This window comes from Phyllobates terribilis, unplaced genomic scaffold (assembly GCF_046119375.1).
Source record: "Phyllobates terribilis strain yellow unplaced genomic scaffold, ASM4611937v1 Scaffold_120__1_contigs__length_5212024, whole genome shotgun sequence".
NCBI lineage: Eukaryota > Metazoa > Chordata > Amphibia > Anura > Dendrobatidae > Phyllobates > Phyllobates terribilis.
This window is the reverse complement of record NW_027362880.1, coordinates 2,363,045-2,390,876: the sequence shown is the minus strand read 5'-3', so window position 1 is coordinate 2,390,876 and position 27,832 is coordinate 2,363,045. Positions and strand designations below refer to the sequence as shown.

Below are 27,832 nucleotides of genomic sequence, written 5' to 3'. Positions count from 1 at the left end.
ATGGTTGAGTCTGAAGACCAGTTTACTCAGAGGTCTGCTCCAAAGCTTCAGTGTCTGCTAGTCAGCGTAGAATTTTTAACTGCATCTAGCCTAGGCAATACTTTGGGCGTAGTAGCCCAGCTGCGAAGCAAGCTGCACTGCCTGTGTATCTAATAAGAATTTTTAAATGCATCTAGCCTAGGCAGACTGTGAAGACCCCCAACCAAACCCAGATGGGTGAGGATCGGTCACAGCTTTATTAACTCTTTATACTCATTCCATTATAAAGGCATTTTATTTCTAAAATAATTCAGCTTGTTGCAGCATGCCCTGGGTCTCCACACCGGCAAGTTGGCCAACAAGTGTAACTCTCCAACATGTTCTTTCTATTTCCAGGCCACGGAGGATCCTGCGTACTCGTATGCAGGACTCTGACCCCCATCCATCACTCTTAACGCTTGTTCCACTCCGTCCTGGAGTCCTGACAGGAATATGTCCAGTCCAATATCCATTAAGTGAACACCGTCGGGCCGTATGAGGCCTGCTTTATCTCCTTCCAGTTGTCGGTGTTGTATCACTACACAGCCTCTGTCTCTTCTAAATTTTGCCATCCCAATATTTATTACCCGCCTTGTCCGTTCGATGGCCGTGATGTCTCGCGCACCTTGCCATACCGCTATCGGCACAATCTCTGACCATACTATAGTTAGTTTTGTGAAAAATTCTCTGAAGCGCTCAGTGTCTAGTTTCATTATTGCCATTAGTTATGCACTCTTGTGATGACCTAGGTCGTTCCCCTGGCCTGTATAACTAAGATGACCGGACCTCTTGCCTCTTTCCCTACCTTGATTACCTCCATTAGTACCCGTGGCCATAGCAGACCTCCAATACCTCTCCAGTTGAAATATGTGTTAAGAAACTAATTTCCTCCCGCCTGGGCGGACTTTCGCCCTTTTTCTGCCAAATATATATACGAGTGGCCTATCACCCACACTGTTGGCTTAGCATCACCTGTAAAAGAGACAAACCACGTTAGGATAACAAGTCCGATCTTATGTATCTCGCCAAACACGTGGATCGCCATCTCCCTATCCTCTGAACTTCCGTTTCTGACAGTCCTGCTCTTACTGCTTCCGTGGCCGCGCCTATGCGGAATGAGTGTGTCCCATAATCTTTGGGGTGGTTCCCTGCCGATGTTATGCATTTATTAAATATAGCTTGGAACTGGTATCTTGATAATGGCATTCCATCAATGTGTGATAGGAAGAAATTACTTTGTGATCTGATGGTTATATATGTTTTTACTATTGTTACCGAACTCAGTGTACCGTTTGTGGGTTGTAGAAGTACCCAAGTGCCCCTGCCCGCTGGAACTGTTTTCGATTGGCGTATGCGTAGAAGTATTGCATTATTGGCTATGAGTACGTCCTGGTGTAATAAGCCTGCACTGGTGGTAATTTTGGATTGAGGGACTAATTCGCTTATGCATAGCGCCCCGAAGAAGGCGATCGCAAATGCAGTAGACAGTAGTGTTGCTTCAAATTGTGAGTGTCATGTTAATGGTGTTAGGGATATGATGTGAGAAATCAGTTTTAGAGACACGGAACGGGACGTCTACACTCGACTTGGCTGACCCCTTTTCCACCCTTTTATGGATTGTCTGATGATGAATCTCTTTGTCACATCTCCCCAATTCAGTAGTTGGAAGTGAAATGCTACTCCGGTCAGACACAGCTGCGCTGACGCCCCTGATATGCCCCTCATCATTAGCTGGTGGAGAAATTCTATGGTGACTTGTAATCTGGCTTGTTCACATTGGTCAACCCGTCTGCCTGCTACTAGTCGTGTCCACTCTTCCCATGCCTTACCGTATGCTTGCCACGTCGACGGGGCAACTGACGCTCTGATTAATGGCATCAACTATTCGCCACTAGATCCCATAGGGAGGGTGGGCAACTGTTGCCCGATGGGTGGGCGTTGGGGATAAGATCTGTGAAAATCTGCCAATTGAATTGTGATAAAGCGTTAGCAGCAGCTTTAGACCCCTCAGCATCGTGGCTAGCACGGACCCATACATTGTGTTTTAGGCACAGGAATGCTAGCCGGCGTAGTAGGCCTAGCACTGGGAGAGACGATGATGCCATCTTATTAATGCAGTGTGCTAGGCTGGTGTTTTTTGTTATGAAGCATATATTTTTGTTAGCCAGGCGTGCGCCCCATATTTCTATTGCTACCACTATTGGGAAGAAAAATTATTTTCCGGGCTAGATGCAGCTAAAAATTATTAGTAATTTCAAAGCTGGTGGAGCTTGGTATAGATGGCCTAATACAATGAGTACCACACACTACTACTATGCCCAAAATTATTTTCCAGGCAAGATGCAGCTAAAAATTATTAGTAATTTGGAACTGGTGGGGATTAGTATAGATGGCCTAATAGCATGAGTACCACACACTGCTACTATGCCCAAAATTATTTTACAAGCAAGATGCAGCTAAAAAATATTATTAATTTCAAAGCTGGTGGAGCTTGGTATAGATGGCCTAATACAATGAGTACCACACACTGCTACTATGCCCAAAATTATTTTCCAGGCAAGATGCAGCTTAAAATTATTATTAATTTCAAAACTGGTGGAGCATGGTATAGATGGCCTAATACAATGAGTACCACACACTGCTACTATGCCCAAAATTATTTTCCAGGCAAGATGCAGCTAAAAATTATTAGTAATTTGAAAGCTGGTGGAGCTTAGTATAGATGGCCTAATAGAATGAGTACCACACACTGCTAATATGCCCAAAATTATTTTACAGGCAAGATGCAGCTAAAAATTATTATTAATTTCAAAGCTGGTGGAGCTTGGTATAGATGGCCTAATACAATGAGTACCACACACTGCTACAGGCCCAAAAGGTTTTACTTGGCTAGGTGCAGTAAAAAATTGGTATTCTATACACAGGTGGTATATCTTGCAACACAGATAGGCTACTCCACTGACTAACACACACTGCAAGAGGCTCAAAAGGATTTGCTTAGCTAGATTTAGCCAAATGCTGTGAAAAACACTTGCACAGCACTAAAACAGACCTGCCTGGTAAAAAGTGATAGGAACTGATGTAACCTAGCCCTCAAAAGGGCTGCAATTACAACTAGTCCTTACTCCCAACCTATCTGTCGATTTAAGTGCACAGACCTGCCTGCTAAAAGTGCTAGGAACTGCTGTATCCTAGCCCTTAAAAGGGCTGCAATTACAAACTAGTCCCTACTCCCTACACCTTTCTGTCTATTTAAGAGAAAATTTGCTTGCAATTCAGTTACACAATATAGCGCTAACAGCAGCAGCAGTGCCGTCTAACACTCAGCTGCAGCAGTGAGAAAATGGTGGCGACGGGGAAAATGGCTGGGTCTTATAGGGCAAGGACATGTGACATACACAGCCCTTAATGACACATGCCCTTGTTTGTGTGAAAAAAAGCACTTTGCTCCGTGTGTGCGCTGCTGATAGGCTGACAGACTGCACCTCCCCACTGTAAATGCGGGAAAGAGAAAAAAAAATGGAGATCTTCATTATTCCTGCAGAGATCCATCCCCTGCCCCTCCCCCCGCCCACTGTACACTCAAACTGCGTATTAACATTGATTAACAGTATTACTGTGAAAAAATCCAGTTACGATTTTGGTGCACGAACAGTTATCGAACATAACCTCGAACAGCCGGATTTTTTTCAGATCGTTCGGGTTCGTCGAACGGCTCGAACACCGCCCAAAACAGCTCGAATTTGAGATTGGCGAACAGTTCGATTCGAACACCGCTGGGAGGAACAATTTAATGATCAAGACATTGGTGTTAAGATAAGAGAAGGTTGGGGAAAAACCTGTAAAGCAATAACTTATGAAATGTGGAGGGAAACCCAATTTAAGATCATTCATAAAGCAAGATCCGCCTTTGATCTCCCCAAAACGCACCTTAAACCTGATAGAATTACTTATTGTCCTAAATATAAAGCTCTTTCTATGGTCTTATTACATGGACTTTTGCTGTATCCAGAATTATGCATCTGGGGGGCTATTCTAGATTGCATTAAAGAAAGATCCCCCATTATTATTATATGTTTTGGTTCTATTGGCAAAGCGTATGTTACTAGGTTGTTGGTTGGAACCTTCAATCCCGACTTTACAGGATTTTATCTCACAATTAAATCTATTATATCTAGAAAGAATAGACGCAGAAAAAAATAAACTCACGAGCAAATACTTTGTTAAATGGAAAAGTTTTATTGGAAAACACTGTAATCAAGAAGAAATCACACATATTGTAACGCCGTTTGTTAACTCTGTTTGGTGTCACACTGAGACATTGAGAGGGTCCCTAGGAAAACTACAAGACCCAACAGATGATTCTGCAAATATTGTTTGATACATAAGAACCTATTGGGAAAAGTAATAGATATTAGAACACATAATGAGAAACCAACTTGCATAAAGGTGTGAAATGGTTAGACAAAGATTAATAATGAATAGCATGTAGATCAGGGAAAGGAAGGAGGATGAGAATAAGAACAAATTAGAAAGGAAGGATTGATCCATGTCACAACGTATGGCTGAAAGCTCAAGAATCAACAGCAAGACCCATTTGGATTGATTTCTTATTGTGTTTATGTTTGGATGTGTTTTGAATTATCTTTACAATAAAAACAATAAAATGTTTTAAAAAAATAATAATAATAAAACTATGGGAGGCCATGAAGGCCTATGGTAGAGGAACACTTATAAGAGATATTATTAGATACAAAGCTAAAACTAAATAATTCACACAAGATTTCCAAAATGGGGTGCAACAGGCTGAGGTGCAATACACCCTAAACCCATCAGCTGGTAATGGCCGGGAGTAAGAGGCAGCTCAGAGATTATTTCATGATCATCTTATCTCTAAGGCAGAAAACAAGCAGTTCTTTACAAAGAAAAATATTTTTAACAGGGGGAAAGTGTGGAGCATCTTCTTTATACCGTAGATAAATCACAGGAGGGTCCATCTTATGTCACGGAAAATAGAGACACCACAACAGGAAACAATAATGTGCTAAATGCCTTTCATACTTACTATTCTAATATTTATGAATCAAGATTTAGAGGAAATGAGGATGAACTTGGATTGTTTCTTGAGGATAAAAAATTACCTAAGTTTAAAGAGGAAAGTAGCTCCTAGGAAATCCACTGACAATGTCTGATCTTGAGGATGCATTACAGTCCCTTGCTAATGAAAAGGCACCCGGCTCTGATGGACTGTCATGAGTTTTTAAAAAAATATAAGGATCTCCTAATCCCTAAACTATGAGATACTTTTAATGAAGCATTAGAATAGGGTCACATACCAAAATCTACGAATGAGGCAATTGTAGTGATCCTTTTGAAACCAGGGAAAGACCTGCTGTCATATCGTCCCTTTTTTCTTCTATCGGTAGACACTAAAATTATTGCAAAGGCTCTGGCAAATAGATTGTTTCACATTATTACAGAGATTATTCATCAGGATCATAATTGCATGTGAAACAAGAGGAAAGAAGGAAAGAATGTATGCTATGCAAAGAATAATAACATGATTTTAGCAAGCAGCAAAAATGAAGTAACTATAAAAGTAATTATAGCATGGATATCGATATGTCCTTTACAGCGGAAGCTGGTAAGATTGTGTCAATATCCACCATGAAACGAGTACTGTATCAACATGGGCTGAAAGGCCACTCTGCCAGGAAGACGCCATTACTCCAAAAGAAACATAAAAAAGGCAGATTAATGTTTGCAAATGCACACAGGAACACAGACCTTAATTTTTGGAGACATGTCCTGTGGTCTGATGAAACTAAAATTGAACTTTTTGGACATAATGACCATTGTTGCGTTTGGAAGAAAAAGGAAGAAGCTTGGATGCCTAAGAACACCATCCCAACTGTGAAACACGAGGGTGTCAGCATCATGTTGTTGGTTTGTTTTGCTGCCGGAGGGACTGGTGCACTTCATAAAATAGATGGCATCATGAGAAAAGAACATTATGTAGCAATACTGAAGCAACATCTGAAACATCAGCCAGGAAGTTAAAGCTTGGGCGGAAATGGGTCTTCCAAATGGACAATGACCGAAAGCATACTGCCAAAATGGTAACAAAGTGGCTTAAGGATAGCAAAGTCAATGTTTTGGAGTGGCCATCACAAAGCCCTGATCTCAATCCTATTGAAGATTTATGAGCAAAGCTGAAAAAGCAGGTACGAGCAAGGTGACCTATAAACCTGGATCACTTACACCAGTTTTGTCAGGAGGAATGGACCCAAATTCCGACCAACTATTGTGAGAAGCTTGTGGAAGGATATCCCAAACGTTTGACCCAAGTCATTCAGTTTAAGGCTAAGTGCCCACAATGCAGAAATGCTGCAAATTTTTTCCGCATCTCCCTAGCAGGAAAAATGCATGTGAATTTTACATGCATTTTTCCTGTCAGGTAGAAGCGTTTGTCAAGAGTTTTTGTATGCATTTCTGCATGCGGGTTATCAAGCGCTTTTCCAAGAGATTTTAGCATCACTTGGAAAGTGCTTGACAACTTGGTCACACTATATAAATCCATGCAACCGGCATGGATTTATATAGTGTGACCAAGTTAATAGTTAAAAAAAAGAATAAAAATGGTAAAAAATAAAAAACAAACATTATACTTACCTTCCGATGGCCCCCGGTCTTTCCTCCGATGCGTCCGGTATCTTGTACAGTTCGCAATGGTGTAAAAGGACCTGCGGTGACATCATTTAGTCATGTGACAGGTCACACGACCGCTGACGTCAGCGGTCGCGTGACCTGTCACATGACTAAATGACATCACCGCAGGTCCTTTTACACCATTGCGAGCCGTACAACTGACCGGACGCATTGTACAGGAGACCGGGGGCCATCGGAAGGTAAACATAATATTTATTTTTTATTTTAAATTCTTTTTTTAACAGGTACTATGGTACCTGGGTTAGGAGGAGAGTCTCATCTTCTCCAGACCCGGGTACCATCCGCACATTGAATTGCTTAAGATCCGCATGTGCACATGTAGTGATGCGAGTAGTAAGCGATTCAATGCAAGTCAATGGCGGCAATTACGCTGCGTGTCCGCAAAATTAATGGATATGGTGTGTATTTTTCCGCAATGATAATGGGGACCATGGGGCACGTATTACCAAGCATTTTGTAAGCGTTTTCGCTGTGGAAATTCCGCTGCAAAAATGCTTGAAAAACACATATTAGGCACGCAGCCTAAGGGCAATGTTACCAAATACTAATGAAATATATGTAAACTTTTGACTTTGCAGTAAGTAATAAAAATGCCATAAAACATTCTCTCTCTCTCATTATTCTGGCATTTGGCAAATATTATAAATTATGGTAATCCTAATTGACCTAAAACGGGAAAGGTTTATTCTGATTTCATGTCAGATATTGAGAAAAACCTGCATATGTGTCTTTATATATAGTGGATGGAAACTTCTGGTTTCTACTGTAGGTGATATCCAGACGTCTACTGATCCTATTCTGAACATTATTGGAGAGTTTGGTGAATGGTCAGGCCTGTCCATTAATCGGGATAAGTCGGTTATTCTACCATGTGATGATATCCCTGATTCCAGCATATTAGAACATACACGAATACAAAGGGTTGAGAAATTCTAATACCTTGGTATAAGTATAACGATAAGATCTCCGGATTACATTGTACTGATTCTATATCTTCTTCTGGAAAAGTATAAAAAGAAAATCGATGTGTGGTGGAGATTACCATTATCAGCTGTAGGAAGAGGGAACTTATTAAAAATGATATTGATGCCCCAACTCTCATACATTCTGCATAATGCCCCTATTTGGATCCATAATTCCCATTTTCAGAAAATTCATAGCAAGTTTCATTCTCTTATATGGAAAAATAAATCGTCTAGGATAAAATGTGAATAACTACAAAGTGACAAGGAATCTGGTGGATTGGCGATTCCTAATGCACTAATATATTATATTGTAGCACAATTGTCACATTTGGGTGGGTGGCATAGCGCTGCAAACCCAAATAGTATTAAGGAGTTAATTACCTCAGGACACCGTGGAATATTCCTATTCATATAGTGGAACTGAATGACCTCGCACACAAGAAATCACTATACCCTACACTTGCTCTACTCTACAAGGTCTGGGATAGGGGTAAAGATATAATGGAAATAGGAGACTGCAATGAATCTACACCTATATGGTTTAATAATAAATATGCTGAGTTCTGTAAATTAGAGGGATTTTGGAGTTTGGTGGATAAAGGAATATATACGATATAAAACGTTATCTGAAGGGATACTTAAGTCCTTTGATCAATTAAAGGGGGGATTTGGGTTGACAAATAAACAATTCTATACATCTCTACAGTCTCGGCATTCATTTAATGCACAATCAAGATGGACGCCCTTTTGGGTAGAAAATAATACTTTTGTTAAGTTGGTATTAGAGAAGGGAAATACTAAGGGTCGTATTTCTGATATTTTATTGAGTCCTTCTTGATAATTATTTAACAATATTTCCTTCTCCAGCTAGACAAAAATGGATGGAGATAAAGGTCCAATTTCTGAGGATCAATGGAGAGAGGTATTAGAACTGGTTCCCCAATTATCTTTACATGAGGGGCAGAGATTTTCCCAGATCATATTAATACATAGGAAATATAAGACGCCTAGATTCCTATGTAACATAGGATACCGGACTGATGATGAATGTCCAAGATGTAACATGGATGCTGCGGGCCTATTACATACGCTATGGGAATGCCGGGAGTTAGGTAAATACTGGAAAGGAGTTCTGTCTATTATAAAGAGGGTATATAAAATAGATATTCAACCAGACCCAAAAAATGCCTATTAGGTATATTAGAGGATGATATGGAATTTAACCCAATTTCAATAGGGATTTCACGTATTTTATTTCAAGCTAGGAAACATATTGCATCCAAATGGATTAACCCCTTATCTCCAGAAATTAGTGAACTCAAAAATAGGATAAATAATATTATCAGATTAGAAAAAGGGGTATGTAAAAAACTAAACTCCGTGAATACATTTAAGAAAACATGGGGCTTATGGTTGGATACACCTGGAATGCCATCAAGGGGGTTATTGTTGGAGAGACAATGACTTATGGGAGAAGGGCAGTATTGGCGAGGTCTAATGTTTCATTGTAATGTGTATTGGAATTCCTTAACATGTGGTATGGGTAATATAGCACACCTATATGTGTATAGGATTATAATGTTTATTACAATATTATGGTTATATAAGAGATTTCAAGACTGTGGAATGTTAATTGTAAGATATAGTAACTGCAAGTTATCAGATGGTAATGGGCAAGCTGAAAGGATATATAGGAGAGATGCATGTATGTGATCCCTATGGTATGTTATTTTATTATTGTATGCACTGGTTTCTTGTTTTATAAAAAAACAAAAAAAACAACTAATGAATAAATCTCAATAAAAATGTATTGGATTAAAAATAAGATTAGAAAAAAGGCTTCTACCCTGTGTGGGTTCTCTGGTGCTTAACCAAATCCGATTTATGGGTAAAACATTTCCCACATTCTGAACATGAAAAGGGCTTCTCCCCTGTGTGGGTTCTCTGGTGCGTAACCAAAGCTGATTTAAGGTTAAAACATTTCCCACATTCTGAACATGAAAAGGGCTTCTCCCCTGTGTGGGTTCTCTGGTGCGTAACCAAAACTGATTTATGGTTAAAATATTTCCCACATTCTGAACAAGAAAAAGGCTTCTCCCCTGTGTGGGTTCTCTGGTGCTTAATCAAACCTGATTTCTTGTTAAAATATTTCCCACATTCTGAACAGGAAAAGGGCTTCTCCCCTATGTGGGTGCTCTTGTGTCTATCAAGAATCATTTTACGATTAAAACATTTCCCACATTCTGAACAGGAAAAGGGCTTCTCGCCTGTGTGGGTGCTCTTGTGTCTATCAAGAATCATTTTACGATTAAAACATTTCCCACATTCTGAACAGGAAAAGGGCTTCTCGCCTGTGTGGGTTCTCTGGTGGTTATCAAGATGCTCTTTCCGGTTAAAACATTTCCCACATTCTGAACAGGAAAAGGGCTTCTCGCCTGTGTGGGTTCTCTGGTGGTTATCAAGATGCTCTTTCCGGTTAAAACATTTCCCACATTCTGAACAGGAAAAGGGCTTCTCCCCTGTGTGGGTTCTCTGGTGGTTATCAAGATGGTCTTTCCGATTAAAATATTTCCCACATTCTGAACATGAAAAAGGCTTCTCCTCTGTGTGGGTTCTCTGGTGATCAACAAAAACTGATTTCTGGTTAAAATATTTTCCACAATTGGAACAAAAAAATCTATTGTCCGCTGTTTGTATTTTTTGAGGTTTAAGAATAGACTTTTCGAGGGTAAAACTATTTCCATTTTCTGAACATAAAAATGATTTCTTTGCTTTAGGAGCAGTTAGTTTTTTAATGCTTATTTTATTTTCATTTTCCTTAGTAGTTGGCAATGAATCAGAAGATAGGACCTGTTTCATAGGATCAGATGATTGATGTTTGCTGTGAAGGGATGATGGCATATCTGGAGTAATGGCATTCACTTCAATTGTATCATGTGGGATCTCAAGATCATCCAATTTAAAAATCTCCTGTCCCTCTGATCTCCTGGTACAGTCATCTGCTCAGAAAAAAAAACAATTATTAATTTTGAATAAAATGTCCTTGAAATTTATGTTTTTGAACATTTCTACTTAAAATGTCTAAACAAACACATCCCTGGGCTACATGCTAGTCCAGGAAAATGAAGAAATATTTGCTCAAGTTTAAAAATCAATTTTATTAGACACAAATCTAAAAAATAGAGAAATATTTAAAATATTTTAAATATTCCTCTATTTTTCTAGATTTGCGTCTAATAAAATTGATTTTTAAACTTGAGCATATATTTCTTCATTTTCCTGGACTAGCATGTAGCCCAGGGATGTGTTTGTTTAGATTGATTTAGAAGTGGTATGCTATCTTTATTTATTTTTCTATGGGATTCTTGTGTTAATTGTACTTAAAATGTCTGTAGAAATGGCAAGTTATTGACAGAATGACAGTTCACAGTCTAATAGAAAACCTCATAGGATGAACCAGTAGAGCGTGGTGTCCAACTGTTCATTCTGCCTCCAAAATATGGAATAAGAAGCCATCAAAAAATGTTATGTAGGCAAAAATGATACCAATAAAAACTTCTACTCATCCTACAAAAAACAAGCCCCCCACTCAGGTCCATCATCTGTCAGTGGAAAAACAGAGGTTTCCACTTTATTAGTGGCTCAAAGGCACTTGAGAATCAACATGGCTTCCATAAACCAATCCAGCAATATCTTCTTTTCCGAAGCCAAATCTCCCCCTCACTTCTGAGCCTTGCAGTGCGCCCAAAACACATTTAGCATCCATGTATTTGGCATTACTATAGTGAGAAGAACCCACTTAATTTAAGGTGTTTGTGTATCCTGGAGCACAATCTGAGCACTATGTGTTGGGTAATAAAATGGCCAATATGCAATTTTTACTCTCCAACATCCAGGGCTAATTTTCGGAAAATGCCTGTGTAGTCAAAATAATCAATACTCCTATAGATTAATTCACTGAGAATTGTAATTTCCAAAATGAAGTCACTTTATGGGGATTTCTACTGCTCTGGTTTTCTGACATTTTGTCATATTAGGGCTTCTGCAAATGGTTTGTCCCATCTCCTCTGGGATCTGATCCTGTGAATCGGCTTCTGTCACCAGGAGTCGCCTTATTCATTCTGCAGGCGGCGCTGGTAATGGGAGTAATTAGAGTATGGGGCTCGGTGGCTCTTGGCAATCTAAACTATCTTAAGGGACAATATTTTCCGGCAGATGAGTTTCAAGAAGAAATATTAGGCATTCAAAGAGAACTTTTTATAATAGTGCAGAGATGAGGTGTCTTAAATTTAGAGCTTGGGCATTTGGAAGAGGCAATGGAGATCTTTTTGAAAGGCTACCAGGGAGTTACAGAGTCACATAAGTGAGGAAAGCCGATCCCACTACAATGAAGCTATCATACTGAATGAACTGGTAAAAAAAAAAAAAAAAGAATATAAAAACATGTAACATCCCCAACAACAACGTATGTATGAAGGGAGAAATCCAACACTAAACCGGAGTTGCACTCATTTATGGTGGAGCATTGGAGCTAATATGAATTCTGACCAGCAGAGTATAGAAAGTATTAGTGCTCCCTGTTTCAGGAGAGATTGTGTAGTAATCTGAATTCCTTAGGATTGAAAACATAATGGAATTTATGACGTGGAGTGAATCCATGAAACCAGGGCTGGAGCCAACACATCTCCTGCAGGCGGGAATAAATGTATATTACAGCCATCAGCCACGCACAGCTTAGAGATATATCATGGCACAGGTGTAATGTTTTTAGTGTAGCTTATCGCAATCCTGTTTGAAGTTAGTTGGTTGAAAAGAAAAAGAAAAGTCAAGATAAAGGGAAACTCTGCTGTTATTGTACAGTGTCTTGTAAGGACCATATGAGCACATTCAGCAGCACAGAAGGGCGAGAAGGTAGATTCATCCAATAAGATATCATTGTTCTAGGAAGCCAACACCATCATTACCCTCCGCTTTCTCTTACAGGCCCATCGTAATATTTTTCTTCAAGTGATTTTCTAACTTGTCAGCACATTCTACGTACGCTGTCATTTGGCTTTGTAGTTTACAGATATGGGCAGGTAACGGTCAGCGTCTTCTAATCCTAGGGAGTAGGTGGATCCTCCAGGTTGTAAGTTCTATAGAAAAGGTCTTTCACAATTTCACAAAGTAATTTGAACATTTTCGGACAGAGGAGAATGTTGTGGTCGAGCGGCAAAATGGTGATCCACGATTGTGATACGGCCGGACTACACCACCGATAAAGCAGCCACAGCCGGTGACTGAGAAGAATCTGTGAGTTCACTGCATTTAGTGGTTACGACTCACCTGGGTAGTCATATGTAGGAATCTCCTCTTTACACCGCTCATCACCCATCACATATGTCTCTGTAGTATTAATATGGGTCTGATCTTCACTCTGGAACAAATATTATAGAAGTAAGATGGAGAAGTCCCATCTATGATCAGCTCTAATCCCGTCATCTCCACTGTTCTCATTACACAAATATAAATATTTGTGGATAAAACAAGACTGAGCACAAGACCTTTACAGCCGTCTACACATTGTAGGGGAGATCTCATGACACCTTCTCTCCATCTACCTGATGATCCTGAGGAACATTGGGATCTTCTTGTTTACAGGCCTGTGGAAGAAGAGGACGGGGACATCTCTCTGGTGTTGTCCTCTTACTGGATCGATCTGGAGGAAACACATACAGGGACTGAATTATTTTCATACGGATAATTGTAAGCTGCGTGTATTTAGTCCTGTCTATTACCTGGTGATGTGAGGGGCTGGGGAATCTTCATCATGACGTCCCTGTACAGATCTTTGTGTCCTTGTAAATACTCCCACTCCTCCATGGAGAAATAGACGGCGACATCCTGACACCGTATAGGAACCTGACACATACATTGATACCGTCATCTCCACAATCCCTTCATAGCGTTACTGTATAATGTCCCAGCATTCCCAGTAATGTCACCTCTCCAATCAGAAGCTCAATCATCTTGTAGGTGAGTTCTAGGATCTTCTGGTCATTGATGTCCTCATGTATCAAGGGGTGAGGTGGAGGCCCCGTGATTAGTCTCAGGGGTTTTCCCCATCCCTCAGACACAGGGTCCTGACAGCACTCACTAGAGGTCTTCTTCACTACTGTGTAATCCTGGTTAAGGAAAGACACATTAATAAATCTCACAACAGACATTTCCAGAGTCCTCACCTCTCCAGTTCTGTTCATCTGTTATTCCCATAGATAAGAATGATTAAATGTGATGTCATCAGAATCTCTCACCTCTCCAGTAAGCCGGAAGAGGATCTCTAGGGTGAGGTGTAATATCCTCGCCGCCATCTTGTCCCTGTCCATATCCATCTTTGATGGATAAATCAGGAAAATTTTCTTATATGGAAGATCTCCACTGAGAGGATCCGGTGTTGTAGAGACCTGAATGAGGAGATGATGAGCCGATGGAACATCATAAAAATCCTGTTGGTATAATACAACTATTGGACATAATGAGGGGAAACATATAAGATTTATGATTTTACAGTATTTAGTTTTTTCTTTACATCTAGTAATAAAACCTTTATATTTTAGGCCACAGACAACAAGCAATTTCTTCCTCGGAGTCTGCAGCTGAATACGTTTCTCATAGACTCATCTTCCATACCGCTAATTCTCGTCTCATATTCCGACACTGGCATTAGCAGTACTGCAGGAGATATTAATTTCACGTGACATGAGAAATAACTACATGATGAGGCAACATCTTCTACTACGGCTCTAAAAACATATTTAGCCACAAACCGTCACTAAACACATCAACACAGGCTGTCTGTATGAATGTTCCCCGTCTTCCCCGGACTGTAATCTTCTATCAAGTTACAGCTCATGTCTGATTCACACACAGAAGTTTGAGGATTTTATAAAAGCTGTTTTGATTGCACAAACACCGCGGACAACAATTATTTGATATCAAAGTCTACATGTACAGTGTATTATGGGGTTTATTTCTGGCCTTAGGCTTTCCTATATTACAAGAAAAACCCCAGAAAAAAAGCAGATATTAAAATGTTTCAAAAGAAAATGGTCACCAACAATTCTTGTAAAAAGAAAAAACATGCAAAAAGCAGAAGACACATATTATTTTTTAACACGTTAAACATTTGTTTTTGTTTTTATATGAACTCTTTTGGGCACCAGAACATAGATGTACACAGCAAGGATGACACAGGTGCGGCTGCAACAAAATCCCTGGCAGCTTAACCACTTGCTCCTGCAAAAAGCAAACATGGTATCTAAGAAGGTGTGACAGAGTTTGGCCCAATGCCCCTTCTTCCCCAAGTGCTCAATGGTATAGTTCCTACAATACTTAAATGCCTAATAATGGTGTCTGGGCCTGCAATGTACAAAAGTCTATTAGGCCGGGACAGAGGCAGCGTCCAATAAGTTACCTTTTAACGCCACCCTTAAATATTAGACTAAAGTTGCATGAAAGCACTGATTTTGGGGGTTTTGGTCGACTATATAATGTATTTGGGGGCCTCCCTACAGATGCAGTCAGTCATACAGACCACAGGAAAGCTGGAATATTTGTGTGTATGGGGGAGTCGGGAGAGATAGCCATCTGCCAAATGACCATTCAACCAATACTTATCTCATGTGTATGGGGTCGTTACTATTGCACTGACAGGTAGTGATAATACACGGCACTACAGTAGTACAGTGCATCACCTGAGCAATCAGAGGCTTGTATGTTGTATGATTGCACTAATGAAAGTTGTTTAAAAAAGTTTATAAAAAAGGTTTAAAAAAAAGTTTAAGTGAAAATATCACAGTTTTAGCAAAAATAAATATTTGTCACTGTAGGGAAAGCATGCATGTAATGGGAAAATGGAGAGGGAGGTCAGCTCACTGTTTATTCAATGCACCTTGTCTGAAGATCACCGCATGGAGCCGCCCTGGTCAGGGACATTTCAAGTAGAGAAAGGAGGAGGGATGAATTCTCCAGCATTGTCTATATTGTTAAAACCTCACATTTATTGTAAATTCATAAAAACTGTTGTGATGGCATACCACCAAGTGCCCACTTATGAAACCAATGCTTATTCATGGTTTGCAACATGTGAGTCTGATACTTTTATATCCTTCCCTTTCAAACACCTGGGTGTCCATTGATTACTGAGTACTTCTCAGACAATTTGACCCTGTACTGTATGGAAGGAAAAGATAATTGTCACAGTTCCACCCCTCACTGTGTCTGGGATGCAGTTACTGACAGCTCAGCCGTCCAATCTTGTACAGGGGCATGCTGGAGCTGTCGGTACTTTGATTGACAGCTCGGTGGTCCAATCTGGTACAGGAGCGTGCTGAAGCTGTCAGTGTGTTGATTGACAGCTTGGCTGTCCAATCTGAGGCTGGGAGGCACTGGCTATTTCCAGGTGTTCATCATTCCAGGTGAATGCTAGGCTACATAACTGAGCTGTTTCTCCCTGACCTCTGCCAGACCTACATTCAGCTAGTGTGAGGTTTGTTTCTCTGTGCCTAAGTGTTCTTTGTATTGATATTCTGTTGCCTGACCTTGGACCTTGCTCTGCCCATCCGTCTGTTTAACTCCTTCTGCTCTGATCCGCTATCCTGGTATTCTGACCAACGTAACGTTACCTGACTATGCCTTTGCCTCTTCCCTCTGTTTATGACGTACCCTCCTGTATTTTTACTCTGGACCCCTCGACTATTCTGTCTCACAGCTTGGCAGTGAAAAGTGACTCAGTGTCACATTACGTCTGGCCAATACGTTTTTCTTTTTCATCTGTATGGAGACTGTTCACACGCTCTGTGACCATATGGCGAATTTGAAGCTGATGACTCAGGATCTGGCTAAGAAATGCCAGAGTCTGGAGTCATCACAATGTCAGTTGCAGGGTCAGATAACTAATCTAATGAAAATCTCGGATAACCCTCCACTGCCGGCAGTGGCTGTGACGTTAGTACCCTCTGATGTACAGTTGGTCTCTCCTGAATCTGTATTAGACCTCCATGATAAATTTTCTGGAGAGAAAGACCAGTTTAGGGTCTTCAGGGAGAGCTGTCAGGGGAGGAGTTCTAGCCGGTGGGAATAATCATGTCCCTTCGGCAAGGGTGCCCTCAGACCTGGGCATTTTCCTTGTCCCCACAAGCCCCAGAACGGTTTTCTGTTGACGCCTTCTTTGACAGTTTAGGACTGATATATGACGAACCCAACAGGATCCAGGTCGCTGAGGCTAAGATCCTGGCTCAAGGGGGTCACACAGCTGAGGACTACTGTACTGAGTTCCGGCAGTGGTCCACTGCAGTTCTATGGAACGATGCAGCTCTCAGGTGCCAGTTCTACAAAGGCCTTTCTAAAACCCTTAAGGACGCCCTGGTCCTCCATGAAGCTCCTTGTTCCCTGGCGGAGGCCATGACCCAGGCCATATGAATGGACTGTACAATCCATGAGAGACGTGAGGAACAACAAGCTGCCCATTATATTCTCCCGGAGCAGGTCCATTTACCAGAGGTGGAGCCATTGGAGATTAAAGTTGCCAGTCTTCGTGTTGTAGACGTAGACAAGATCTCGGACTCTGCCTGTATTGTGGTCTCGCTGAACATTTTCTCAAGAATTGCCCTACTTGCCCTCAGGCTAGCACACCATCAGGAGAACGTCCGAGTCTGGGTGATGGCCAAGGAGGTCACCCAGACTCCCACGTACCTTTTTCTGCTAAAGTACTGATAAATACAGTGTTATGCTTTGAGAACCAGGTGTTATCAACATTGGCTTTCATTGACTGTGGGTCTGCTGCTAACTTTATTGATTCGGGACTGGTTCTGAAGTTAGGGTTAGGGACAGTTCGTTTAGAAAGACCCAAGCAAATCTTTGCCCTTGACAAGACGCCATTATCTAGGAATTTGATCAAGAAGGTAACAGTGGATTTCACGCTTCAAGTGGGAGCACTCCACCTTGAATCCTTCTCATGTTTTGTGTTGGATAATTTACCTGTTGGGTTGGTACTAGGGCTTCCATGGTTGCCGATTCACAATCCTGTTATTGATTGGTGTCAGAGGGAGATTGTTAAATGGGGCCCTAATTGTTGCAAGAAATGTTTAAAAACTGTACAAACATGCTCCACTAGTCTGAAGGGTCTGCCGGGGTACCTGAAGGACTTTGGAGATGTGTTCTCAGAGAAAGAGGCGGAGATACTACCTCCCCATCATCCTTATGATTGTGCTATTGATCTTATTCCTTGTGCCAAATTGCCTAAAGCTCTCCTTTACAATTTGTCTGGGCCTGAATGGGCAAGAATATGCTAACAAAAGTTTACAGAAGGGTCATATCCGTCCTTCCTCCTCTCCGGTAGCTGCCATTTTTTTCTTCGTAAAAAAGAAAGATGGGGGTCTCCATCCTTGTCTCGATTTCCGAGAACTCGACAAAATCATGGTTAAAAATACGTACCCACTTTCACTCATCCACAACCTATATAATCAGCTTCTGGGGGCCATGGTGTTCTCTAAACTTGATCTTAGAGGGGCTTACAATTTGATCCGCATCCGGGAGGGTGATTAGTGGAAAACAGCGTTTTTAAGGTCTGAGGGTCTGTTTGAAAACCTTGTCATTAGTGTTGAGCGAATTTGTTCAGCATTTCGGAGCTGATTTTTTGGCGTGAAAAAGTCGGAACCCTGCACACAAACACGAATTTTAAATGCCAAACAAATTCGCTCAACACTACTTGTCATGCCATTTGGGTTACTAAATGCACATGTCCGTGTTGTGTTACAAAGATTAAGTGAGAACTCTTTGTGTGCTAAATTAGAGAAATATGTTTGTTCTGTTCAGGAAATTTCATTCTTGGGGTTCATCTTGTCAGCAGAAGGGTTTAAGATGGACCCTTGGAAGGTACAGGCCATAATTGACTGGGTTCAGCTTCGTGATCTCAAGCCTTTGGAGCATTTTGTGGGATTCGCCAACTATTATAGGAAATTTATCAAGAGGTTTTCTCAGATTGTATAACCTCTTACTGACCTTACACGTAAGGGGGCAAATCTCAAGGTGTGATCACAGGGTGCTATCAGGGCTTTTGAAAAATGAAAAGAGTGTTTCATGCCTCTTCCCATTCTGATCTAACCGGATCTCAAAGAGCCATCCATTGTAGAGGTGGATGCTTCGGAGGTCGGAGTGGGGGCGGTTTTGTCGCAGGGGTCCAAAACTCTGACTAACTTGCGTCCATGGGCTTTTTTGTCTAAATAATTTTCGGCAGAAAGAAGTTATGATGTTGGGAATCGTGAGTTACTTTCTGTAAAATTAGCCTTTGAGGAATGGAGGCATTTTTTGGAGGAGTGGTTCATCCAGTTACTGTGGTCAGTGATCAGAAGAATCTAGCTTACATTGAATCAGCTAAAAGATAAACTCCCACAGAGGCATTACATTCAGACCGGAGTCTAAGAATGTGAAAGCTGACGCATTATCTCGTAGTCTCGATTCAGTTTCTCCTCCAGAACCTCCATCCTCCATTATTCCTCAGGGTATTGTGGTTTCTATGGTAACCTCAGAATTGGAAAAGGAGATCCATAACTCCCAGTCATTGGCTTCTCCCGACACTCCAGGATCTAAATCATTTGTGCCTGTGTACCTAAGATTGTGTGTGTTACAAGAATTTCATGATTCCGTCTTAAGTGGTCATCCTGGGGTTACTGCTACATGGAAAGTCATTACCAGACTTTTTTGGTGGCTGTCCATGCATAATGATATCAAAGATTTTGTATCTGCTTGTGATGCCTGCGCACGCGCTAAAGTCAGTCACATCCGGCCGTCCGGGGAATTGGCTCCACTGCCAATTCTAGAAAGGCCATGGACTCATTTGTCCATGGATTTCATCATGGATTTGCCTCTGTCTGGTGGGAAAATTGCTATCTGGGTGGTAGTTGACCAATTCAGCAAACAAGCTCATTTTGTTCCTTTGTCAGGATTACCTAATGCAGAGACACTCTCCAAGTTGTTTATTTCTCATATTGTAAGTTACGTGGTATCCCTCTTAACATTTTGTCTGATAGGGGAGTACAATTTGTCTTCAAGTTCTGGAGAGCTTTTTGTAATAAGGTCAGGATTAACTTGTCCTTTTCATCTGCTTACCACCCTGAGACCAACGGTCAGACTGAGAGGACAAATCAATCTTTGGAACAAATTTTAAGGTGCTTTGTGGCAGCTCAGCAGGAGGACTGGTCTTCGTTTTTACCTCTTGCTGAATTTGCATTTAACAGTCGAGTACAGTCTACTGGAACCTCTCAGTTTTTCTGTAATTATAGATTGAATCCCCATTTTGGTGAATTTTCTAGGATTAGTTCTAAATGTCCTGGGGTGGAAGTCGCCGTACAAATACTTGGAGATGTCTGGAAGGAGGTTCAGAAGAATATTGGACCACTTAGACTCGCCAAAAACAGAAGGCCGATAGAAGACGTTCAGTGGGTCCTGTTTTTAAGATCGGGGATAAGGTTTGGTTGTCATCCAGGAACTTTAAACTTCAAGTGCCGTCTGCAAAATTGGGTCCAAAGTTTATTGGTCCAAATGAGATCGTTGAGGTGGTCAATCCAGTGGCATTCAGATTAAAGCTTCCTCCATCCCTTCGCATCCCTAATGTCTTCCATAAATCCCTATTAAAGGCGTTTATCCCTTCGGTATTATCTCTCTCATCCCCGCCTCCTCCAGTGTCAGTCGACGATGGCTTAGAGCATGAGGTTCAGAGGGTGGTGGATTCTCGTAGGGTCCGAAATTCCCTCCAATACCTCATCCACTGGAGGGGATACGGACCAGAGGAGAGATCCTAGGTCCCTGCTTGAGATGTGAAGGCCGATCAGTTAGTCAGGGCCTTCCATCTAAAGTTTCCTGGGAAGCCTTGGGGTCCAGCGGCCTCCCTTAGAAGAGGGGGTACTGTCAAGGTTCCACCCCTCACTGTGTCTGGGATACAGTTACTGACAACTCAGCCATCCAATCTTGTACAGGGGCATGCTGGAGCTGTCGGTACTTTGACAACTCGGTGGTCCAATCTGGTATAGGGGCGTGCTGAAGCTGTCAGTGTGATGATTGCCTGCTCGGCTGTCCAATCTGAGACTGGGTGGCACTTGCTATCTCCAGGTGTTCATCATTCCAGATGACTGCCAGGCTACATAACTAGCTGTTTCTCCCTGACCTCTGCCAGACGTACATTCAGCTAGTGTGAGGTTTGTTTCTCTGTGCCTAAGTGTTCTGTGTATTGAAATTCTGTTGTCTGACCTTGGACCTTGTTCTGACCATCCGTCTGTTTAACCCCTTCTGCTCTGATTCGCTATCCTCCTGGTATTCTGACCAACATAACGTTACCTGCCTAAGCCTTTGCCTCTTCCTTCTGTTTATGACGTACCCTCCTGGCTTTTAACTCCGGACTCCTCGGCTATTCCGTCTCACAGCTTGGCTGTAAAAAGTGACTCAGCGTCACAATAATACACAAATACAACTCATGCATGAGATATTCAATAAAATCACTGAAAATCAAAGACAAATACAATTAATTGCACTGTAATATTAATCCTGTCTGATGTCCATTCCCTGTGGGGCTCTAGTTTGTAATTTAAAAATCCAATGTGACTCTCTATTTAACATTTTTCTTTTCATATCTCCACCTCTTAATGGTTTATAAGCCTTTTCTATTCCTAAAATCTGAAGGATATGATATCCCCTTTATACAAAGTAACATAGTAAAGTAGGTTGAATAAAGACCTAGGTCCATCAAGTTCAACCTTTCTCCCCCAATTGTACTCCCTACGCTAACACTAAACTAACTTAATGGAACCAGGCCTCACAAATGTATTACCATTTTTATTATTACTGCACTATTACAGTTACAAATGAACCAGTTTATAATTTTTTAATTAGTTTTATTTTTTGTATTACTCATATGGTATTACTAAAATCCCTGTACTTAAATCTGTTGATCCAGAAGAAGGCAAAAAACCCAGGACACATTCAGACAATTTGCATCCTTCTTGACCCCGAGAAAAAGCGATCAGTACAAGAACCCTGGATCAAATGTACTACTATAGGTGTAACATTTTGTATAATTTAACTGTAACCCACAATGTTACCTGTGTCAAGGAAATCATTCAGCCCTTTTTTGAAAGCTGATATAGTGTCTGCCATTACTACCTACTGTAGTAGGGCATTCCACAGCCCAACTGCTCTTACTGCAAAGAACCATTTCCTGTTTAGGTGCCGGAATCACCTTTCTTTCACCTGTAATGATTGCCCCCTGGTCCTTAGTATAGTCTTTGGAAGGAATAAGTCATGTGCTAGACCTTTGTATTGACCACACATATCTCTATATATGTAGATGAGATCCCCTCTGAGGCGTCGTTTTTCTAAGCTAAAGAAGCTCAACTTTTTCAACCTCTCATCATATGAGAGGTCTACCATCCTATATAATAATCTAGTTGCCCACCTTTGAACTGACTCTAACTTCTGAATATCCTTTTTAAAATGTGGAGCCCAAAACTTGATCCCATATTCCAGATGTGGCCTCACCAGTGATTAATAAAGGGGTAACAATACGTTGGGATTGCAGGATTTTATTTCTCTTTTTATACACCCTAAAATCTTGTTTGCTTTTGCTGCTTGACATTGAGCACTGCTGCTCAGCTTACTTGTAACCAGAATACCCAAATCCTTCTCCTGTTCTGTAGTCCTGAGTATACTCCCACTTAATGTATATGCAGCAATAGGATTACTCCATCCTAGGTGCATTACTCTACATTTATCTACATTAAACTTAATCTGCCAAGTGTTTGCCCATTCAGTCATCTTATCCAGATCGTTCTGCAATATCGTAATGTCAAGATCAGATTTTAATATCCTACATAGTTTGGTATCGTCAGCAAAAACTGGCACTTTACTTACAATCCCATTCCCAAGGTCATTAATAAAGAGGTTAAAAAGAATTGGTCCTAGCACAGATCCCTGTAGCACCCCACTGCGGACTATGTCCTATTTAGAGAATGTACCATTTATGACGACTCTTTGTTTCCTATCATTTAGCCAATTCCTTACCCATCTACATATAGTTCCCCCAAGTCATTGCTTCTGTAGCTTCAGTATAAGGCTGCTATGTGGTACAGTATCAAATGCCTTTGCAAAGTCCAGGTAAATCACATCAGCCACATTACCAACATCTAGATTTGCACTTATCCCCTCATAGAACCCCAACATGTTGGTTAGACACAACCTATTTTTCATGAATCCGTGCTGATTATCATTTATTATATTATTCTCTGCAATATATCTCTGCAGGTCAACTCTTATGATGCCCTCAAAAACTATGCACACTACTGATGTCAGACTTACCGGACGGTAGTTACCTGGATCCACCCTCTTACCTTTCTTAAATATCGGTACATTTGCTATCCTCCAATCCTGTGGCACTACCCCTGTTACAAGAGTGTCTAAGAATACGAGATGCAGCGGTTTGTCAATTACTGAGCTCAATTCCCTCAGTATCCGTGGATGAATACCATCTGGTCCAGGAGATTTGACAATGTTTAATTTGCTCAGACGCAGGCGTACTTCTTTTTGTGTTAAACTAGTTATATTAGGAGGTGAACTTTGATTTTTGCCCTCTTGAAAGAACCCTGAAACAGACTGTTTGTTGGTGAACACGTATGAAAAGTGTCAGCTTAATATCTCAGCCTTTTCTTTGTCCTCTATAATTATCTTGGTATTATTGTCTTTTAAGGGGCCAATACCATCTGATTTACTCTTTTTGGCAATGGAATTTAATGTCTCTGTCAATTTGTTTCTCTGTAGATAATTTTGCTAGGTTGATTTCTTTTTTACATTTCTTATTTAGGTCTTTATACTACTGAAATGCTATTTCTGTATTCTCGGCCTTCAAGATTTTGAATGCCCTTTGTTTTTGTCTTATTAAACTTTGTACTGTCTTATTTATCCATAATGGTTTATTTTTATTCCTGGTTCCTTTTTATTCCAGGGTATAAATTTTCTACAGGAATCTAGTAGTATTTCCTTAAACATGACCCATTTACATTTGGTATTCCCAGTTACCATGATATGGTCCCAGTCTACACAATTAAGCTCTTCCCTTAATTTGTTGAAATCAGCTTTCCTAAAGTTCCAGGTTTTAGCATTTTCGTTTTGAAATGTTTTATTAAATATTACATTGAAACTTATCATATTATGGTCGCTGTTTCCCAAATGCTCCCGGACCTCTAGATCTGAAATTGTATGTGGTCTATTTGACAGCACCAGATCCAGCAGATTACCTCCCCTGGTTGGTTCATCTACCAACTGAGAGAGGTAATTGTTCTGAACTGTGGATAAGAATTTGCAGCTTTTAGCACAAAAGATTCTATGTCCCAATGAAAATCTGGATAGTTAAAATCCCCCATAATAAGGACCCTATTATTATTTGCTGCATTTTTAATTTGTTCCAACATTTCGTCCTCTAGAAGTTCAGCTATATTAGGAGGCTTGTAACAAACTCCTCTTAGCAGCTTTCCATTATTGCCATCCCCATGTACATTTACCCAAATTGACTCTACATTGTCGCAGCTCCCACCAATGTTGTCATTGAGCACAGATTTTAAGTTGGATCTTACGAAAATACACATCCCTCCACCTTTTTTCTCTTTCCTGTCCTTTCTAAATGTAGTGTATCCCTCTATATTTGTCACCCAGTCATGGCTTTCATCCAGCCAGGTTTCTGTAATACCCACCACATCGTATTCTCTGACCGACATAAGAGTCTCCAGTTCAGCCATTTTGTTTGCAAGACTTCTTGCATTTGCTAGCAGACATTTAATACAATTAGCAAATTTCCTACTCCTACTCAACTCCTTACTTTCCTTGCTTATCCCAGCCTCCCTAGATCCTCCATAGCCCCTACTCTCCCACTCTGTCTAGTCTATCTAACCCCTTATAAGCATGACTACCATCCCCCCAGAACTTAGTTTAAAAGCTCCCCCATCCGTCTGACCATTTTTTCCCCCAGCAAAGCTGCACCTTCCCCTATTGAGATGCAACCCATCCCTACCGTAGAGCCTGTAGCCAACCGCGAAATCGGCACAGTTCTCCATGAGCCCAAACCCTTCCTTCCTGCACTAATTTCTAAGCGACTGATTTATCTCCCTAAGCTCCCGACATCTTTCTAGTGACGCAGGTGGCACCGGCAGTATTTGTGAAAACACCACCTTTGAGGTACTGGTCTTCAGCTTCCCTGTACTCATTTTTAAGGACCTTCCACCTCCCTCTAACTTTGTCATTAGTACCAATGTGTACCATGAACGGTGGGTTTTCCCCAGCTCCACCCAGCAATCTGTCTATCCGATCCGCAATATGTTGAACCCGAGCACCCGCGTTATGTTTTTGTGAAAAGTGTCTTGAAACCACAGACACGTTTAATGTTGTGGGATTGATGTCGTCGGATAATTGTCTGCTAATATAGTTTTTTGCGGACCTGACGTGCATCCCACATATTGTAGTTAACTCTCTATACACTCTATTAAATAGATGACCCCTATAGTGTTACAATTGATGAAATTGTGTATTGCAAATTGCTGTTCCATTAGGTTTTCTTCAAATGTGTCGGTTTTATAAACATAGTTGCATGCTTTACAGGGTGTATGTCCACATTTAAAAAAAAAATTATAGGATAACCAAGTCACATTGCGTTTGATATTTGTTTCTTGAAAATAACTAGGTGAAAGTTTTCCGCCTAGTGTAGAAGCCTTTTTGGATACAAAACTCAAAATATGCAGAAGAATTTACAAAGTCTGGAGGATGGATCTCAGACATCAAAAAAACTAAGTTTGAAAGAGATATCAAAGACTACAAGTCAAATTCAATTTACACATGGAAATGAAACAAACCAAGAGCTACTGTTCTGAAATACAGATCACACAACAAATTCAAAGGAAACAGAGGAGAGCGGAGGTCAGCTTCATAAATCCTAATGTGTCCATGGGTTCCTCTAATTATAATTCTCCGAGGACTTATCTGATGTATCAGTGGGATCAACTAAAGACAGAACAAAAATAAATTCTCAAGTATTCCCCACAATTCAGCACAAAACAACGGAGAGGGGCGGGCAGAAAGCACAAACGTGCCCGGACATGTGCGTTCCATGCCGGAGTGCATCATGGTCTCCTATCTGCGAATGCGCATGTCCGGAAGCATGCGTTCCACACTGGAGCGCATAATGGTTTTGGATTGCATTCCACCAACATAGGATTTTTCTATCTTTGAGATCAGCGTCATGGGAGACTAAAAACAAGTATTGCACATCCTTCCATCATGCAATAGGCATGTGGATATACTATATCACTACATAAGATATGGGATGATGGCCCACAGTATACTCCTAAATGGTCAAATTTTCTCTCTATTGCACAATTAGAGATACACAAGGATCACCACAGTTGTTAATTATGAAATAGTATAAGTGGAATATAATTGATAAGTAATAATTCTGATATAGAAGCTCAGATATCTCGATGAAGTACAACAATATGTGAACCCCATTCACAGGGAACTGAGTAGCAATGGGTAGAGTATACAATCCAAAAATATAATCCAGAATGGGGCTGTATTCATACAAAACAGGCATAGGAAATTTGCTCATTGAGTCCCTTAGGGGCCAGTGAAATCAGTCTAACAATCCACTCACTTTCTTTTTTGAGGATACATCTATTGTTATCACCTCGTCTCACAATGAGTTTAACCATCTCAATGATACAAAAGGAGATGTCTCCAGATTCACCTCGATGTACACTGTTTATGTGTCTCTCTAATGAGGTGTCCCAACCATGGCGTATGTCACCCAAATGCTCCCCCACCCTCCTCCTAGACTCCCACTTGATCTTGCCTACATAATCTAGGGGGCAGGTGCATGTGACCATATATACTAGTCCTGTGGTTTTACAGTTGGAATAATCCCACTGGAAAAAAAGATTTTAACCATGGAGGAGCTCTAGAACGATTTACATGGTCTCATCCAATTACATGTACAATGTTCTCCAAATCTAAAGAAACTGCAGATTCCTCTATCTAGCCAAGTCCCCTTGGGTGCAGGTTTTTTATAGAAATTATGCACTAAATGGTCCCTAATGGACCGACCCTTTCTGAAAGTTATTGTGAGAGTAGATCCCACTGCACCCCTCAGGTCCGGGACAGTCACAAGTATATCCCAGTGTTTTCTGAGGATATGAAAGATACAGTCACTCTGATTGTCATAAGTTTTTCTTACTCGTGTAGTTCAATATTTTTCTTGGTCTCTTGGTTAGGTATGGAGGAGTGTGTGTCTCTCCCATTTTTCTGCAAACGATGATGTGAAATCCAAAATGTACCAGGAGTACCCTTTTTCCCTGAATCTGGTGTTCAGGTCTATTGCCTGTATATTAAAATCTGTGACATTATGGCAGTACCTTCTCAACCATAAAAATTGGCCCTTGGGTATTCCTCTTTTTATGGGGATGGGGTGGTGGCTATCCCACTTCAATAGTTTATTAGTGCTTGTAGGTTTATGGTAGATGAGTGTTCCTAGGGTCCCATTCCAATCTTTCTTGATTAGTACATCCAAGAACGGCAACTGGTAATAATTCAACTCTGATATAAATCTCAGGCCCAGTCTATAAATATTGAGTTCCCTGACAAATTCAAAACATTGTTCACTCTTCCCAGACCAGATGATAAAAATGTAGTCAGTATATTTATATCATACCCCAATATATGGATGTCATCACTTATGATCATCCCTGAATATTGTGTTTTCCTCCCACCAGCCCAGGAATAGGTTAGCATATGAGGGGGCACAGAGGCTCCCCATCGCAGTACCCCTGAGCTGGGGGAAGTACTTACTGTCAAAAGAAAGACGTTATAAGTAAGAGTGAATTTTAGAAGATCCTCCATGAAGTCATTATGTCTGCTACACTCTATTGATGTCGATTTCAATAAACGTCTTACCCCTCTGATACCATCCTCATGCAGTATATTACTGTACAAAGCCTCGATATCTAGTAAGGCCTGCTCCCCTACATGCAAGTATACATGCTCGAGGGTCTACATGT

At 40.8% G+C, this 27,832-nt stretch overlaps 1 protein-coding gene across 1 annotated transcript in view; it reads right to left on the bottom strand.

Moving 5' to 3' along the window:
- Positions 1-27,832, bottom strand: part of LOC141201613 (uncharacterized) — a 126,331-nt gene that overhangs the window by 35,174 nt on the left and 63,325 nt on the right. The window contains exons 13-19 of the mRNA XM_073663616.1: positions 14,006-14,284; positions 13,697-13,876; positions 13,490-13,613; positions 13,313-13,410; positions 13,038-13,128; positions 9,564-10,711; positions 6,691-6,761 (exon numbers count right to left, since the gene is read on the bottom strand). Coding sequence (XP_073519717.1) covers positions 6,691-6,761; positions 9,564-10,711; positions 13,038-13,128; positions 13,313-13,410; positions 13,490-13,613; positions 13,697-13,876; positions 14,006-14,284 — 1,991 coding nt within the window. The remainder of the gene's footprint in view (positions 1-6,690; positions 6,762-9,563; positions 10,712-13,037; positions 13,129-13,312; positions 13,411-13,489; positions 13,614-13,696; positions 13,877-14,005; positions 14,285-27,832) is intronic.